The sequence below is a fragment of the Amphibalanus amphitrite genome, unplaced genomic scaffold (assembly GCF_019059575.1).
Source record: "Amphibalanus amphitrite isolate SeventyFive unplaced genomic scaffold, NRLGWU_Aamphi_draft 001233F_arrow, whole genome shotgun sequence".
NCBI classification, from domain to species: domain Eukaryota; kingdom Metazoa; phylum Arthropoda; class Thecostraca; order Balanomorpha; family Balanidae; genus Amphibalanus; species Amphibalanus amphitrite.
The window spans coordinates 35,078-52,853 of record NW_024882726.1 but is presented as its reverse complement, the minus strand read 5'-3'; the positions used below and the strand labels follow the sequence as shown (position 1 = coordinate 52,853).

The 17,776-nt window shown below is 50.9% G+C and overlaps 1 protein-coding gene and 1 non-coding gene across 9 annotated transcripts; one reads left to right on the top strand and one right to left on the bottom strand.

The window, feature by feature from the left end:
• Positions 1-297: 297 nt before the first annotated feature.
• On the bottom strand, positions 298-16,214 carry LOC122371342 (protein farnesyltransferase subunit beta-like). 8 transcript variants are annotated; one of them, XM_043347590.1, is made up of 10 exons: positions 16,198-16,214; positions 6,241-6,497; positions 5,421-5,564; positions 3,990-4,228; positions 3,408-3,578; positions 2,495-2,624; positions 2,071-2,203; positions 1,514-1,625; positions 1,231-1,378; positions 298-831 (listed from the first exon to the last, which is right to left on the bottom strand). In XM_043347590.1, the coding sequence occupies exons 2-10, from the start codon at positions 6,379-6,381 to the stop codon at positions 631-633; spliced, it is 1,419 nt and encodes a 472-aa protein (XP_043203525.1). In that variant the 5' UTR covers positions 6,382-6,497; positions 16,198-16,214; the 3' UTR covers positions 298-630. The 8 variants fall into 8 exon arrangements, with proteins under 8 accessions (XP_043203525.1, XP_043203531.1, XP_043203529.1 ...); XM_043347596.1 differs by lacking the exon at positions 16,198-16,214 and adding an exon at positions 9,547-9,853 and having other exon boundaries at positions 1,264-1,378; positions 6,241-6,421; XM_043347594.1 differs by lacking the exon at positions 16,198-16,214 and adding an exon at positions 9,813-9,835 and having other exon boundaries at positions 1,264-1,378.
• Positions 10,785-10,892, top strand: LOC122371349. Its single transcript, XR_006254716.1, has one exon. It is a non-coding gene; the product is annotated as a U6 spliceosomal RNA (small nuclear RNA).
• Positions 16,215-17,776: the final 1,562 nt, after the last annotated feature.

Here is a 17,776-nt window from a genome sequence, read left to right as displayed (position 1 = left end):
TGGGTAGCAACTGCTGGTGACTGTACGCCATGACCGCCTGCTGTGACGAACACTCAGTTCTTGCCGAACGGGTTATAACTGCCAATGTTCATCAGATAATGTGAGGTCACCTGACCTCTCCGTCACGTGCCTAACGCACCACCATCATGGGTTGTTCGGTCGTATGTTGACAAGTGCTGCTGTATTTATTGAGCGCCTTTTGTACAATAACAATAATGTTTGCTCGCATGCTTACCTCAGGGCATTTGGAGATCAAAATATCGGGGTTTTAGGGCTTCCGAACTGTAACTAATTGCCTTCAAGTCTACCACAGCACTTTTATTATTTGCTTTTTCAACAGATGGTCATAAGTGTCACTCACAACATTTCCGTCGCTCGGCACACGGTGACACAAAGAATAGCACAACACCGACTGATATATTGTCGTCCCTCTGGGCAGTCTGACTTGTACAGGAGTTGACGGCACAAAGCGTTTGTCGGTCCACGTGTGGACGGAGGCGCGGTAAGTAGACGCGGCAGCCGGCTGTCTTTGTTGCACAGAGTCCCGGTCATTACGGCCGTCACCGAAGCACCTCTCAGTTCCCCCCTCCCCCCTCCCTCGCCCGGCGGCGCCGCCGGTCTGTTGGGCAGTCACTGGCCGGCCGGCGCTCCGGCAGCATCCCCGGCCGGTCCGGACCGCTCCTCCGGCGACCCCCCGCTGAGATCCGCCTCCCGTGGCGAGCCGGCCTGCTTGGAGCAGTCGGCCTCCGTCGGCACGGCCAGCTTACTGAAGTACTCGGTAGCGGCTATCGCCTTTGTCACAACCAGGTTGTAGATGGGGTGTACCAGCTCCTGGAACGGCCCCGACGAATGGCGGTGAGATTGGCGAATGTGTGGACCAAATGGTCACACTGGGAGAGGATAAACCGTTGAGCTGGTGTCTCTCGCTGCAAATAGCCGTTACTGCACAGGCTGCTCAAATGCGAAAGTTTCAGTGAGGACTCGAGCTCAGCTGCTGAGCAGAGCATCGATGCTCATTGCTCATTAGGTTCGGTGAAAAAAAAATATTAGGCTACCCAATTTTCACGGTTACTTATAACTGACCAGACATAACTGCCACGCATCAACATTCCGCAGTCCGCTTAAATACATATCCCGAAGTCACTGGAGGGCAATACGCTGCAAAGTGTTACACGTCCCTCCCGGTCTTCCAAGTGAGCTTACACCGCGATCATCCGTCCCGTTTCTCACCAGCTGGTTGTTTTGGTGCCCCCCGCTCCTCACCAGCTGGTTGTTTTGGTGTCCGACCACCCGCGGGTGGTGCTGCCTGCCCAGGTGGAAGTTCTGCGCTATCGACAGACCGCTCAGCGCGTAACACGTGTGGTAAAAGTCCCGGTTCCTGCGGGGGCGAGGGTGGTCAAGGTTACCTAAAGGGACAACACAGCAAAACAAAATGTGAATCACACACAACCACATATTGCCAATGTAACGACTGAATCTGCTTCGGTTCCCTGGCTCCCAGGTCGCCACTGACTTTCCGGGCTTGTCGAAGAAGCCGCCGTGGGCGTTCTCGCAGCAGTGCAGCAGGTAGTGCTGTAGCGCCTCCTGGTGGAACATCCAGCGCTCCCGGCTCAGCGTCTCAGAACCTGGCGGACGCCGGCGCAGAACGGGCGTTACGGAACCGTGCCGGTAACTGGGAGCTTACAGCTGCAGCTACCGGTAGGTGGTGTCAGGAGAGATATTGCAGCTGTCTGATGTCTGGCGAGAATGGTCTGATGTCTGGCGAGAATGGCCGCCTGACTCTGATACGTCAGCACTTGTTCTCAAAAACAAGTTGGCTGCATTGAAGATGCGTCAGCGGGCGTTACTGAGCATCAGTGTACGTATTAGTCCAAAACTGCGCGACAGTCAGCCAAAAAAGCGACAGGCAACCATGGACACCCAATAAGTAGAAAATGTTGGGAGAGTTTGGTAACATAGCTTCAATGCAAAATATGTCGATTACGGTAACGCTCACCTAACAGCGCTTTTAGAACGTGTCCCATTTCTAACGCCTCGCCGCTGATTCCCCGCCGGACCCGGTGCACTGACCTTCCTTGGCCAGCAGCGTGTGGATAATGGGAAACACGGCACCCTGCCAGTACGCGTAGCAGGCGTCCACCAGTTTCTGCGTGCGGCCCGAGAAGCCGCCCTCCAGCGCCATCTGGCGGTTCGTCACCCACCGCTGCCGGGCGGACGGACGGACGGACGGGGGAGGACCACGGTCAGTTCACGGTCCCAGGTCAACTCACTCAGTGTACCTACCAATAGTTTAACTAGGACCAGCAGAGCACGCCATTCAATGCACAAAAAAAAAACACATTCAAGGAGTTACTAGCGAGAGCACACCCCTTCACGAAAAAAAAACAAAACAAAAGAGTCATGAAAGATCATCACATCATTGTTGCAATTTTCACGTTTCACGATTGTAAGCGAGACAGGTGACACTGTTCCGCACTGTGAGCGAGCCACCCACCATGAGTGAGTCGAGGTCGCAGAGCCGCTCGTGGCCCAGCAGTGCCAGCGCCGCCAGGCCGCAGAACGTATAGCCGCCGTGGGCCTCCAGCCCAGGGGTGCCCGAGAACCCGCCCTCGTACGTCTGACAGCTGCGAGCACAGCACAATGCTCAGAGAACAATATATGACAGCTGCTGGGAGCACAACACAACGCTCAGAGAACCCTCAACAGCTGCAGGGAGCGCAACATAACGCTCAGGCCTCAGAGAACCCGCCCTCGTACGTCTAACAGTTGGGAGCATAAGACAACGCTCAGAGGACCCTCTGCTGCTGCTGGGAGCACAACACAATGCTCGGAGAACTCTCTTACAGCTGGGAATACAACAAAACGCTCAGAGAACCCTCTGATATCAGGGAGCAGAACATAACACTCGGAGCTGCAGGGAATAACACTGACAGCTGCAGGGAGCACAACACAACCCTCGGAGAACTCTGACAGCTGGGAACAGAACACGACTCAGAGAAACCGCCCTCGTAGTCTGACAGTTGGGAACACGCGCCACAACGTTTAGAAGGGAGAAGAAATCGCCCCTTCTAGTCTTCTTGTCCCAGGCACACACACTCACTCATTGACAGTGTGATGACTGTCTAGGAACCAGAGGAGGGCCATGACTTGATGAGACACCAAAGACGAAAAAAGCAGCTTGAAACTACGGTGGGTAGTACATATCGCTAGCAAACGGATGTCTGGATATGAGCAATTTACTACACAGATCACGACAGATTTAGAACAAAACTAATACTCCACTTCGGTCTGCCTGCTACGAGCAAGTACACCGTCTCTAATTCACTCGATACTCCTCCCCCATTCACAGCATCACAGCCTCCGTCAACCGTCCACCGTCAGCCGCCGGGCCCCTCCCGGCACCTCACCTGGAGAGCCACTCGGCCGTCTTCTCGAACAGGGCGTCCTCATAGACGTTGGTGAGCCGCGCAACGGCGGCAGCGCAGTAGGCGCCGCGGATATCCACCTCGCCGTCGTCGTGCATCGAGAACGAGCCGTCGCTGTTGAGGCAGCGCCGCAGGAACCGGCGCAGACCCGGCCTGGCGGCGGACCGGGCGGGTCAGAGGGGGGCTGAGGCACGGCGTGGGGTAGAGGAGCTGCTCGGGGTCGGTGGCAGTCCGGTCGCTACACGTAGGTGAAGGCTCGCTGGGCGAAGGCATTTTCCGAAATTACAGAAATGGTGCACTGCGGTACAACGACAAAATACAGCAATTAGCAAAAACTGGGTGCATGCTTACCTTAGATATGACTTGAGTGACCAACTTTTCAACCTTCGCCACTGATAATCCTCATCAATATCAATGCAGCATTCCCACATGCAAATGCAACCCACCGTAGCCCGGATTAGATCAGTCTTACTACAGAGGCAGTGGTCAGTGGTCACATATATTATAGACCACCAGCCATCGGCCCCGCCCCCGTGCCTGTGTCGCGGCACCGGTCGCCCTCACCTGTCTATCACCTGGTAGGCGGCCTCGGTGCCCAGGCTGGCCAGCGCGCTGACGGCTGCGTACGTGGCGGCCAGGTGGGGCAGCTGGCCGGGCCCGCCGCCGAAGCCGCCCTCGGCCGACTGACAGCGCGCCAGGAAGGCCGTCACCGTGTCCACCTGTTCAACGGGCAGCGTGTGGCCGAGCACGTCGAGGGCGTGCAGGATCCAGTAGCAGAGCCACGGCCGGCTGGCGTCCAGGCACTGCCGGCGGAGAGAGAGGTACGCCAGTGTCAGCAGCGACACCCGCGAGCAGCTCAGCAGTGGCGGAACTCGCCAGTGGCGGCGGGACACTGGAGAGCTCCGTATTCATCGCTAATGTTACACTACCCAAATGTGAGTCACTTTGATATAGATTTGTCACTGTATGTCCGGATTAACAGCTTAAATATTACGAGCAGCAAAGAGTAAAAAGCTACACTTTCAAAGACATTAGCAAGCTAAAATAATAACAAAACAATAAGAATTACAAAGTCGGCTTGTCTGCTAGATAATGGACCTTAAGGCATCCAGAGGTCAGAAAAGCTAACTATGGATAAAGAATGAGAGGGTGACGCGTGGTAACAATCTGGTTCTGGTTGTCTACACTGATCAGTGATCAATCACCCAGTTAGCACTAGCAGCAGTGGTCACCAGAGCGGCAGTGGACCTCGAAGTAACAAAAACAATTAAGTTAAGTTGACCAAATGTGTGTTTACGGAGCGAGCGAAGCAAGCGTAGTCTTTCCTTAGATTGACGGAAATTTCTGAGTATGAGTGGCCGGCCGTGCGGACGCTTTTGCGAGGCTTATATCTCAGCAACCACTTACCGATTTACATGTGGTAATTTTCGTAGGGTAGCTTCATTCCTTCTACGAAGTATTGGACTATTCCCGATGCATGTGGGTGACCCCTTATGCACGTGCCACGTGTAAAACGAAGATGTGTCAGTTTTGTAATAATTGCAATATCTCGGTAACTACTGGGCCGATTGCTCTGAAAGTTGGCATGTAGGTAGGCACCCACTAGGCAATGCATATCCATGTGCCACAGTTGGGGTGCTGCTGCACGTGCGCACCTGCAGGGGTCGATTTCAGATCTCGAGAACGGCTCGACCGATTGCGCTCAAATTTGGTACACAGTTAGGGACCGGTTAGTAGGGTACCGTGCAAAAGTCAGTCGGGACCCATTTTGCACGTGCGAACGCGCAGGGTGCCGCTTCCAGATCTCGAGAACGGCTGGGCTGATTGTGTTCAAATTTGGCACGTCGCTAGAGACCGGTTAGTACTTAGTAGGGTGCCGTGCACAAGTCAGTTAGAGGTAACCCTCGCAATTTCGCACGTGCAAGGCCCACCCTCTCGCTCGCTCCGTTGGTCGCCCCAAAAGGCGTTATACTGGTGTCATGATGTGCATCTTACCTCATAGTTGCCAGAAAGGTAAGACAGAGATCGACATAGCAGCTCAATGTGGTGCTCCCTTGCTAACTTTGGAAGCTCTGGATCCACAGAAGCCCGATCAAAAAACTTTGACAAGCATTCCTCTATGGTGTCTTCCACTTTTTTCTGAAAATGATCCATCGAACTTTGTGAGCATGTCAACAACTCAAATGTCAATTGTCAAGACATGTCAATTGGCAATTACATGTTAAAGGGACCCTCCCACCTTCAAAAAAGTTAATGAATTGGCATGAAAGTGATGTCACTCGGTTCAGAAAGAGCAAAAACGAATGTCTACCAAATTTCATCGAAAAATATTCACCGGTTTTCAAGATATTAGACTTTTACTTTTGTTTACTTTTTGGGATCTCCCCTGTTCCTAGCGACTTTATTTGAAAGTGCGGCATTTGTTGCGCGCAAAGCAGCATAGGTATACCACCGCGTGCTACAAAACGTTTTAGTCAAACATTCAACGGACGTTCGAAAGCCTGATGACGTCATCAGATTCCTGTAATGGTTAAGAGATAGGGACCACGCTGGTCCCACCCTGCAAGTAAAGGGAAGAAATTTCTTGAACACCATAAAGCTGCGGGGGTTGCGACCAGGATAAATGGTGGTTTCTGAGCCTGACCGCAAACTTGGCTATCTCAACTCAAAACTAATGTTAAGGTGGGAGGGTCCCTTTAACTGTCCCACCCATCTCAATACAACTATGAATATGCAAACCAGTTATTCATCATTTTGAGCACATGAATCATAGTCCAATGAAGTCAGCTCAACTTATGATAAAGGAGTCACCCACCTGATTCATGGAAGTGTCAGTAGGAACACCTTCATCATCCAGCCTATATTGCTTGATGTCATCCAGGCTTAGGTATCTCGAGTTGTCGGGCACATTTTCAGCAGAAGTCTGAGCATCATCCAGCTGCTCTGCTTTATCCATGACTGTAGCTCCAAATGTTGACAATCTACTGGAGTGATAACTGAGGAAATATATTACAAAACAAGTGTTTTGCTTTCAAATGGATACTTTATGTCTCATAGCTTGTATTGCAGACACTGTAACAGAAATTGATGAATATACTCTAGCAACTCACCTGGTCAACTCAAACTGGTAGGTTTCCAACCTCAGCCATAGGAATTGGACAGGTAGATGAGAAATTAGATGAGATAATAGTAGGTGAGCAATGCCTATACAAATCAATGCTTTTCAGTTAAGCTTCATAGTATTTAATACCAGTACCCTTCATCTAGAAAATGTCAAGCAATTCCATGACAGTAACTGATCTAAAACAGAGTAATTATAGCTTGAGACATTCTTCTCAGTAATCATGTAATGCTATGTAGTAGCTTTCGGTCATTTGTACCGATATGCATTTTACTTTTTAAGTCCCATGCTTTTCATGGTTTTTACTTTTAGCTTTAGTGTTTATTTTAGCTTTATATATGTGCCTACCTATTTACTGTATGACACTTGGACTGAAAAGCCGTGAGTGCATGGAGCTTCCAAACGAAATACATGATGATGATGATGATGCTATAGCCTATAAGGCTTGAAGGAAGACACCCCATCAAAATGCACAGCGCTAACTTCCAAGCAATATAATTTGAAATTTCTAAGAAATACTTGTGGTTTACTCCATGCCATAAATAATGCCATCCCAAAAATCAACATAGCAAACTGAGCCTACGACTTAGTCATATCGTTTCGCCTATCCTCGCCCACGACCAACTCTACAGTGGACATGGAACCCAAGCAGGTGAGTCAACCAGGGCCCTTTATCTATTTTCTATTTTTGTTGGGTTAGGCCCTTTCGGTCTGACAAGACCATTGCAGAGCCGGAAGGATGATAGGAATTAGGGGGAGACATTGGTCTGGGCAGACACCCTAGAGAGTCGCCGGGGCTGAGCTCGTCCAGAGGACAGGCCACCCAGCCCCAAGGCACTCACTGCACCCGGCTACGGGGTGCGCTCCCTCGGGAGCAGCGGTGCCGCTCCAAGGGAGCAGCCCGCATGTCGAGATAAAGGTGCCTGTCCAGCCCGGAGGGGGTTGCGGCGTGGAAAAGGATTTCTGTATCCTGAGGACAGAAGCACGGAACGGTGACCAGGGCCCTGTTCGGTCGCTATTTTTATATCAGCGTGCTGTCGGTTTTCCCCATATATGGAAGTTATTGCTGGCGCTTTTTGGCCTCTCATTGGTCTAACGAATAGACCACTTGAATTCGACCACTGCGGAGCCAGGAAGCAGCAGCATGCTCGCAGCCTGCTGATAAATAAACGGGGGGGCGAACACCAGACTGGAAAAAAATACGTTATGCCGAATATGTCCGGCGTAGTGGTGGGATTGCGCCGAAAATTTAAGCGCACGTCCGGCGTAACTTCGCATGCGCCGAATTGGGCGCATGGCGGCGGCGGAATTTTTTGGCGCATGGCGGCTGCATAATTTATTGACGAAAGACAGTCACTAAATTTAGTTGGCACGCTGGTCACTCTAGCAGCAGATTCGCCCTGCGAGCTGCTCTGCAGGGGTTTTGGGACGAGACATCCCCGTCCCGGCCGTCGCGTGCTCGAACTGGCGAGCCGCCCTGAGTACTCAGAGGATGCGTGGCCGCCCAGGTGAGGCCTCAACCCTCGGCGTGGAGATGGGTGTGGATTCCTTGTTGAACATCGCCGAGCGTCGTTAAGTAACACTGCAGTGGGTTCCTGCCCACTACGGTATTGAGAGGAATGAGAGCGCAGACGACCTGGTGAAACAAGCAGCCGGCCTGCCCTCAAACGCCCGCTCGCTGACCAGGGTGGTTCATTGTGCGGCCTCGCATCAATGGTGCGACAACTGGTCCGAGTCACTACTCAAGCCCCTCCTCGGGAGCACGCAGCCGCTCCCTATCCCCGGACAATACGAGGACCGAGGGGACGCCGTTTCGGCGCACAAGATGAGGGCGGCCGGCGGGCAACTGGGACCCCTCACTCCAGTACGTGCACCGAATCGGCTCTATCCACTCCGCGGCGTGCCAGGAGTGCCCAGACAAGCGCGGTGCCCCGCGGCGCTCTGCGCCGTGTGCCAAGAAGAGGTTGATGTGCCGGAGCACGTGCTGCTTCATTGCCCGGCAGTCGCTGGCTCCCACCAGCCTCGAACACACCGCTCCGCCGATTTTTGTGACCCCGGGACTTCCAGCTCCGACCTTGTTTCACGGAATGACGCTATCTTGAGCGAAGCGTATTGAGATATTGGGTCTCGATGGAATTAAAAACTTATTCGGACGCTTAAACATGGGAGGGCGTTCAAGGTCCCGGAACGCTCTGTCTGGTTGATATAGCCTTGATCGGTAGATGAGCAGTGAGCACATGTGCTTTATATAAAAGTGGCTTAATTTCGGAACAAAAAGGCACCTAATTTTCGGCGCAAATAATGCAGAAATTTCAGCGCAACATCGCTTGCGCTGAATTTCGGCGCAAGAGGGTTTCAAGGGCGTCTGGCGTAGCATATGGATATTTTCCAGTCTGAGGCGAACAGAGCTCAGGTGAGTTGCACTGATAGTGGCATAGGCGCAAGGTGTCGTATTAGCCAGTGATTCCCAATACTGATACATGAAACATGAGGCCCATGCCAGAGATAGAAAATAGCTTGCGCTGAATTTCGGCGCAAGAGGGTTTCAAGGGCGTCTGGCGTAGCATATGGATATTTTCCAGTCTGGGGCGAACAGAGCTCAGGTGAGTTGCACTGATAGTGGCATAGGCGCAAGGTGTCGTATTAGCCAGTGATTCCCAATAATGATGCATGAAACATGAGGCCCATGCCAGAGATAGAAAATAGTTTAACTGTTCTGGCTCACAAAAGATTCAGCACCACTACACTGAGTGAACATTAGAATAAGCATATATCCATAAGAGGCACTCAATCTTTTCTTATGTGAGCTGGAACACAAATAATGATGAATGAACACACTGATGTTTACATTATCATTTTTTTTTCTAAGTAGGTACGCCTCTCCCTGATTGATCTAGCTTCCTTTTAGCAGGGCAAACCAAGAGGAAAACTATAAAAAATGTGGCATATAAATCAGCATATTAGATGAAGCATAAAATGAGGTAACAGCAAACTGCGTACCAGAAATCCACCCACAGCACACCATTTATGAAACAATTTCGAAATGCATAAAGGTAGTGGTTTCGTCCTGTTCTTTCTCCATCTGCAACTGTTAGCGTTGGGCTGCATCGATCACTGCTTCTCCACATTTCGGCACTGTACGGTGTCAAAATCTTTATGGCACTTCATTTCACTAAAAAATTAAATTAATAGCACCGAAAAGCAACACATTTAAACGGAGAACGAGTACTTTTATAATCTTAAATAACAGATATTTGCAACCATACGCAGTTATTGATGATTGATAATGAACTCAAAAATGTTAAGAGCTCAAATATGACGCTAGTGTTACAAATAAGACATGATCAAGGCGCATGTTTATTAATCCCACCCAGAAATGACAAACAATGCCTCTGATTGGTCAGTTTTGCCTGCCAGACGCAAAATATTTGTCAGCCATAGAAATGTAACGGATGGTGTCCTCTATCAAAAACCCAATTGCCAAAATGCGGGGAATCCAAGGCCATATATAGTGGGGAATCCATCAGGGGAGCCATACCGCTCGTCCACACTCCACAGCCGCTCCTCTGACCAGAGTTCCTCCGACAGGCTCTGCTCACCCCCTCTTCGGGTCAGATCAACAAACATGTTTTCGAGCCGTTCGATACGAGTCACCGGCTGCCACGGACACGTGGCCGACATGACTGTCGGCAGCCGAGGAGCGACCCCGAACAGCAACGTTTTCACACAGCAGCATCGGTAGTGATGGCGCCACTGCACTATCCAGATAACACCAGTCAGCTTACCCTCGTAAGGCTTGTGTAGATGGAGCCACAGTGTCGGTTAGATGGCGCCACATATTCAGCTATAACTAACCAACTCATGTAACGATTAAGTCATATCAAGCCTGACATTATGCATTTTATTTATAAATTATGTCTTTGAAAGTAGCTTCTCTAATATCCTGACCTATAGGTAACACTAAAGAACAATTTCAGCAGCATACAATTCCATTGGTAAGATACTACATCTACCGGTTAGTTCGACCTTCGTATACCAGAGGGACATGTCTTCATCTGTCGCTGGTAGTTTTTACAAACACCATATCTGTAATTTGGAGCTAAAATGTCAAGTCAATGATAAAAAACCTATTCACATTTAGTAAAGTGGGCTTAAAAGAACACCAGCAGTTCCAAAACTCGACAGCTGTACCAACAACACAAGTACTATAAATACCACATCCTGTTCTCGACGCAGATGTACCTGCTACGGCAGTACATATACTAAAATTGGAACGATACAGAGAAGATTAGCATGGCCCCTGCGTCAAGGATGACACGCACAATCGTGAAGCATTCCACTTTTTCATATTGAGGCATTTTCTATGAAAACTATTCTTTATTTTTCTTCAGTTATGGCATTTAATAATGGCACCATTCATTAAACACGAGGAAAGTTGTCGAGGGACAAAGCGGGCAGTGTGTTATGGCTAGGGTAAGGTAGGGTAGGGTAAGATAGGGTGGGTAAAGTGTGTAGAGCAGTCGTATCTTGGAAACGATATGTCAGCACTCTTAATCGTTTTACTCCAATCGGCGAAGTATGGTCGCGCATAAAGCGCATCTCGGGCCGGCACTCCTCTGTACCCTTACCCGTGCTGAAGGTGGATGGAAGGGACATCATGGAGCCAAACGCCGTTGCTTCGGAGATAGGCCGCGCCCTCTATCGGCGGTGTGGTGATGAGTCCCTCGACGAATCCTTTGTCAGGCACCGCTCGTCTTGTGAAGCTTCTGGGGTCAATTTTAGCACCTCCGACGTTTTGAGCTACAACGATACTTTTACAATGGTTGAGCTCAAGTCAGCTATAAGCTGTCTTAAATGTGTCGCAGAAGGCCCGGATTCTGTCCACAATGAGATGCTTCGCCATCTCCCTCCGGTTGCTCTGGATGCTCTCCTTCAGCTGTTCAACCTCCTATGGATGACGGGTGTTTACCCAAACTCCTGGCGGGAGGCAGTTGTCATCCCTGTTCTGAAAGCAGGGAAGAGCGGTTTGGACCCTCTGCACTACCGCCCAATTGCGCTCACTTCCGCCGTTGGAAAGCTGTTGGAAAAGCTGGTGAATATCCGACTTACCTGGCATCTGGAGCGGCACGGACTTCTTGCGAATTCTCAGTGTGGTTTTAGAAAGCACCGGAGTACTGTCGACCACGTTCTTACTCTTGACTCAGTTGTCCGCTCGAATTTTAAACAAGGTCGTCAAGTAGGCGCCTTGTTCTTCGACATTGAAGCAGCGTATGATACTACATGGCGATTCGGTATCTTACAGAAGCTGCATAAGCTAGGCATTCGAGGCACGATGGGTCATTTTCTAAGCAGTTTTCTTGGTGATCGTTTCTTCCGTGTTCGTGTGGGCAACCAGTTATCTGAGCGGTTCGCCCAGATTAATGGAGTCCCACAAGGCGGTGTGCTCAGCGTGACGCTTTTTGGTGTCATGATCAACGACATTGAAAAGGTCCTCTCTCCAGCCATCGGCCGCGCTCTTTACGTCGATGATTTCGCTATTTGGTGCAGTGCGGCGTCGACTCGATCAATGGAGCGACAGCTGCAGATGGCAGTTGCTCGAGTGGAGGCATGGGGCAAGGAGAACGGCTTCCGGTTCTCCTCTGCAAAGACGGTAGGCATGCAGTTTTCCCGTAAGCGTCGCCCCACTGCACCCATGGTGGTGAGGCTCTACCGTGAAGCCATACCAGTGGTTGCGGAGGCCAAGTTTCTTGGCATGACTCTTGACTGCCGACTCACATACCGAAGTCACATAAAGTGTCTCCGTGACAGATGTCTTAAAGCTCTTGACATTCTGAAGTGTGTCGCTCGCATGTCCTACGGCGCTGACCGTAGCACGCTACTCCTTCTTTATCGGTCTCTGGTGCGGTCCCGTCTGGACTATGGATCTTTTATCTATGACAACGCTGCATCCTCATCCAAGCTTATCCTTGACACTGTCCACCACGCAGCGATTCGCATTGCGACTGGTGCTTTCCGAACTACTCCTGTCGTCAGCTTGTTAGCTGAGGCGAACGAGCCCCCTCTGGCCTTACGAAGGCAGATGTTGGGCATGCGATACGCCATCAAACTTCGTCAGTTCCCTTCCCATCCTGCTCACGGACCGGCTTTCTCCAGGTCGCTCTTAGCAGTCTTTGATGGCGACGAGAGGAGCCGCTCTCGAGTTTTCTGCACCCGAACGGCCGATCTCCTGCGAGATTGTGGCCTAAGCACTCGGGACATCATGCGAGTTGTTATCCTGCCTGAACCGCCTTGGAGGTTATCTGTCCCCTCTGTGGACCTAACCCTATCAGGCACACGGAAAGACCAAATTCTGCCTCTGGCCTTCAAGGCGAAGGCATTGGAACATATTGCATCATATTCAGGCCATGCCGTGGCATACACCGATGGGTCCAAGTCGGACCTCGGTGCTGGCTGTGCCTTCGTCTGCGGCGACGCTGTGCGATGTTTTACTTTATCTAAACATGCATCCGTTTTTACCTGCGAATTGGTCGCCGTCCTCAAACTTTTATGTTTTATCCAGATTCATCCCGCTCGGTCATATCTTGTCCTCTCCGACTCATTGAGCGGACTCCAGTCCTTGACACAATTCTATCCACTTGACCCCCTCGTACAGGAGATTCTTCTCCGTTTGACGGCTCTCGACCGAGAGGGTACCTCAGTGACTTTTTGCTGGATTCCTAGCCATGTTGGTATAGCTGGCAATGAGCGGGCGGACCGTGCTGCGAACCATGCGGCGCGGCAGCCCTGCTCCCGCCGGTTCCCTCTACCGGCCAGGGACTTTTTCCCTGCGGTGTGCTCATTCTTCCGCGGAAAGTGGCAGGAGGCTTGGAGCAAATGTCAGACAAACAAGCTGCTACGCATCAAACCGGGTTTGGCAACCTGGTTGTCTGCGTCACGCAAGTCGCGTCGAGAGGAGGTCATCCTCTGTCGGCTTCGCACAGGACACACTTTCGGTACCCATGGACACCTTATTGGCGTCGGCCCAAGACCTGTATGTGCGAGATGTGGCGACAGACTTTCCGTCCGACACGTTTTTCTGGAGTGTCCAAGACTGGAAGCTGAGCGGCTGAAGTTTCTGGGCCTGCGCGGAGCCCAACTTTCTTTGAGAGCAGTCTTAGGTGACGAGTCCTCTTTGCTTGACTCTTCTCGCCTCTTTTCGTTTATTGCGGCCTCCGGCCTTCAGGTGATTTTTAACGCCCGACACTGAGGAAGCCAAATAAGAAATGGGCGCGATATAGCCTCGCAGCTGGTGCGCCCTGTCACTCCAAATCATCATCATCAGTTACGTGTACGTGGGGTAATGTGGGTAGGGATTAGGAAAGTATAGTGTAGGTAGGCACTAGGGCAGTGTTAGTAGAGTAGTGTTGGTAGTGTTGATAGGAGAGCGTGGGTAGTTGTGTGGTGTAGTAGTGTATGCTAGGTGAGCTGGTTAGGGTAGTGTGGGTAGGGTAGAGTTAAGCAGGGCAGGGTAGTACGGGTAGGTAGGCTAGGATAGTACGCCCATGGTAGGTTAAGATAGAGAAGGGTAGTGTAGTGAGGGGAGGGGAGGATAGGTTACTGCAGTGCAGGGGAGGGTAGTGTACGTGGGATAGGGTGGCGTAGGGTAGGATAAGGTGGGGGTAGGGTACTACTACTGTGGATAGGGGTAGGAAAGTGGGTATGGTAGTGTGGGCCGGTAGGGTACTGCAGGCAGGATAGAGTAGTGTGGGTAGGATCGGGCAATGTGGGTAAGGTGGGGTAGAGTAGGGCTAGGGTAGCGTGCGTGGGGTAGGGTAGGGTAGGCCGTAGGGTACGGTAGGGTAGGGTAGGGTACGGTAGTGTACGGTGTGGGTAGGGTATGATAGTGTGGTATAGGGGTAGGGAAGTGTGGGTAGGGTAGGGTAGTGTGGTATAGGGATAGGGAAATGTGTGTAGGGTAGGGTAAGGTGGAAGGGTAGGGTACTAGGGTAGGCTAGGGAAGGTTAGGGTAGGGTAGGGTAGGGAAGGGTAGGGCAGTGTAAGTAGGGTGCGGTAGGGCAGGGTCGTGTGGGTAAGGAAGGGCAGGTGAGATAGGGTAGGATACGGTTTTGCTGTGTAGTGTCGGTAGGATTGGGTAGGGTAGTGTAAGAAGGGCAGTATTAAGAAGCGTGGGCAGGGCAAGGTAGGGTAGAGTAGGTAGGGCAAGGTAGGGTAAGGTACTAAGGTAGAGTAGAGCAGGGTAGTGAGCGTGGGATGGTATAGGGAAGGGTAGGTAGGGTAGGATGGGGTAGGGTAGTGTACATACGTGGGGTAGGGTAGGATGGAGTTCGCTTGTGTAGAGGCAGGATGATGCGGGTAGGGGTAGTGTGGTTTGGGTAGGGTTGAGCATGGTTGCACGACTAGCATACAGGATGCGGACGATGAATAAGGACATAACAAAAACATCAAACTTTTACTAAACTGAATGCACTGACTTCCAAAGTTTCGCACACTTTCAGCGTTCCATGTCCACATCTTGTTTCACTCAATGAATCTCCCTCCCAAACTTCACGACACCTTTGATTAGATTGCAGAACCGCATGCAGGCACCGGCCACCATGGTGACCTTCAGAGAGGCCTTGGTGCTGTGGTGGCGTTCGTTGACTTCCGCTCAGCTCTCAAACACCCCATAGAAGGTAACAGCAGCCAGCAGGTATAGTTGAGCTAGGTCAGCCGGGAGCTCGGAGGCCAAGTGTTCTGTGGCCAGAACTCCACTCTAGCCATGCTTGAATTTTGTTAGGGTTGTTCGCTGGTGCTCCGTCTCGCTGGAAGACGTAGGTGACGGGTTCCAGCAACGCCCTCCATACATGATCAGATCATCAGCATTGACCATCAAGCTCTCCTCCAAGAAGAATACGGCATGACTTCAACCGGTTGGAGAATGACTAAGAGCACCAGAATAGTGGCTGGAAGCTTCGCTGACATTCCTGGAACTTTTTGCGCTTATACAATACACATCCAATGATAATTTCTCCTGTTCACGTTCTGATCCATGTCAGAAATTCTTCTAATCAGCGATCTGATGGCATGCCTCTCGAGTGCATATGACTTGTACCTGATATCTCCATGAACTCACGTCTGAACGGTCTTCTCATCTACATCCAACTCCCGAGTCAGACACCACATTGACTAGCCATGATGTTCATCAATCGCGTTTTGAAGCCGCTCGATGAACTCGGAAATTCCATCATGATGGAATCCCACCTCCTCTTGTGGGTCTTTCTTTGAACAGAAACTTGATGAATCTCTACACCCGCCACCCTTACATCAAACTCTATCCGAGAGCACCGGCTCCTGGACAGCTTGAACTCCGCTACCTCGCTAGCGGTCCTCCCGGCGCGGGCCCAACGACATTGATGGCTCTTTTCTCTTCCTCTGCTTCAAATCGCACCGATCAAAGTAAAATTTTATCTGAAAGCCAGGAAAGAGCGGTTAAGTGTAAACATCAAGATCTCCATGTGGGGTAGCGTGGGTAAGGTACCGATTATGGGCAGCCGTGAGCTTTTTTACCTATGCTGATGAAAACAATCCCATAATCTACAAATGGTTGTCACTTTCCGAAACCGATTGGTAGGGCTCTAATGGTTTATTTTAGGATACCAAAGCCATTCTTACCATGCAACGTCACAGGGCTACCGTTGAAATTCTGAAATTAAATGTAGGGTTAAGGGTAGGGCTGATACGGCTCTTGGCTCTTGCCTTACCAAGCCTATACATAACGACACACATAATCTACATTAGCAGATGAGATCATTAGCGTCCGGCCCCATCCAACGATGAACAAATAATAATACAGAGTTGAGTCAGTTGGCTTTTAAAGTTAAGATATTTGACAACTAACATATTTGGCGGCCGGTGCTATATTACAAATTAGGTATATATGAGTAGGCATAACAAGTAATTTGAATTGAACGTTCAAGAAATAAGCAAGCAAGATGTATTAGACAAAAAAAACTATTATAGAAGGAACCAAAGTCATGATAGCATTACATAATGTTCACAGTGAAACAGCTCGCTCGGATCTGTCGATCAGCCTAATTTAACACATTTCTAAGTCCCCGTGACATACCACGCACTAATATGCATACAAACCAATTTTAATGAAATAAAAAGCTATGGTATGCACCGCCTACAAATGAACCTGTCTCTTCCAGTCCTAAAATATCTTTTTTAGCTATTATCTTCGAACAATGCTTTTGGGATCAGTCAGGACACGAGCGATCATTGATCAAGAACAAACAAATGAGGATTAGGTAAGGGGAATGGTAATGGTTTGTAACCAGGAAATAAAACTGAAAAAAATGCAAGACCACTTACCGAAGGATGGCTGAATCATCGCCCACCACATTATGATAAGATAAGGAAGCATTCAGAAAAAAACGTAACGAAATCCAACGAAAATTCACAGAAATGTCAGACACGGCTGGGAAAAACGCGAGATGCGCACGGCAATCAGCCTGATTTTCCCGCGACAGCCTACAATTCTGGCCGCGCCCCGGGCCGGACGGACATTCTGCTCCTCTGACACGTGACGGCGCGGCCGGGTCCAGCACTGGGCAGCTCACTTTGCACTTTGCAGCTTATAAGTATTCGAAGTTGGAAAAGGATGCTTTCTTGATAATTGGTTCTTGGGGAACGGGCCCAACCGCTTCCCACTCAAGCATAGACCGCAGTCTATGGTCGAACCCGGTCGACCGGGTTCGGCCGGTTCTTGAAATGCCTCAGTCGGGACAGGTTAAAAAAATCACCTTCTGCCACCTATATTCAGTGATCACTACATGTATCGTATCACTAGAGGTATCTCGCCCCTGCCAGCCGGCGTGGCGTCCGGTGCTGGGGAGGCGCCGAGGGGTCCCCGGGGGGGGGGGGGGCGGGGCGAGTCGGAGGGCGCCGCGGGAGCACAGCCTACGCAGTACGCATCTTGAGACATTACCCTGGAGGATCAGTGGAGGATCAGATGACTGGGTCGCTCTGCTCGCACTCCCGATCTGTCACACCGCAATCAACACCACCGGTGTCCACTGACGATTGTGCGGCGCCGCGCGGTGGCAGGGGCAGCGGGCAGGGCGGGGCAGCGGGCAGGGCGGGGCAGGCCCGGGAGGCACGCACCGGGGCACAATGGGTGTCTGACATCGGAGCGCCGGAGTGATCTACTACGAGGCTCTGAACGGGGAGCTACTGCCGAGGGCAGGCC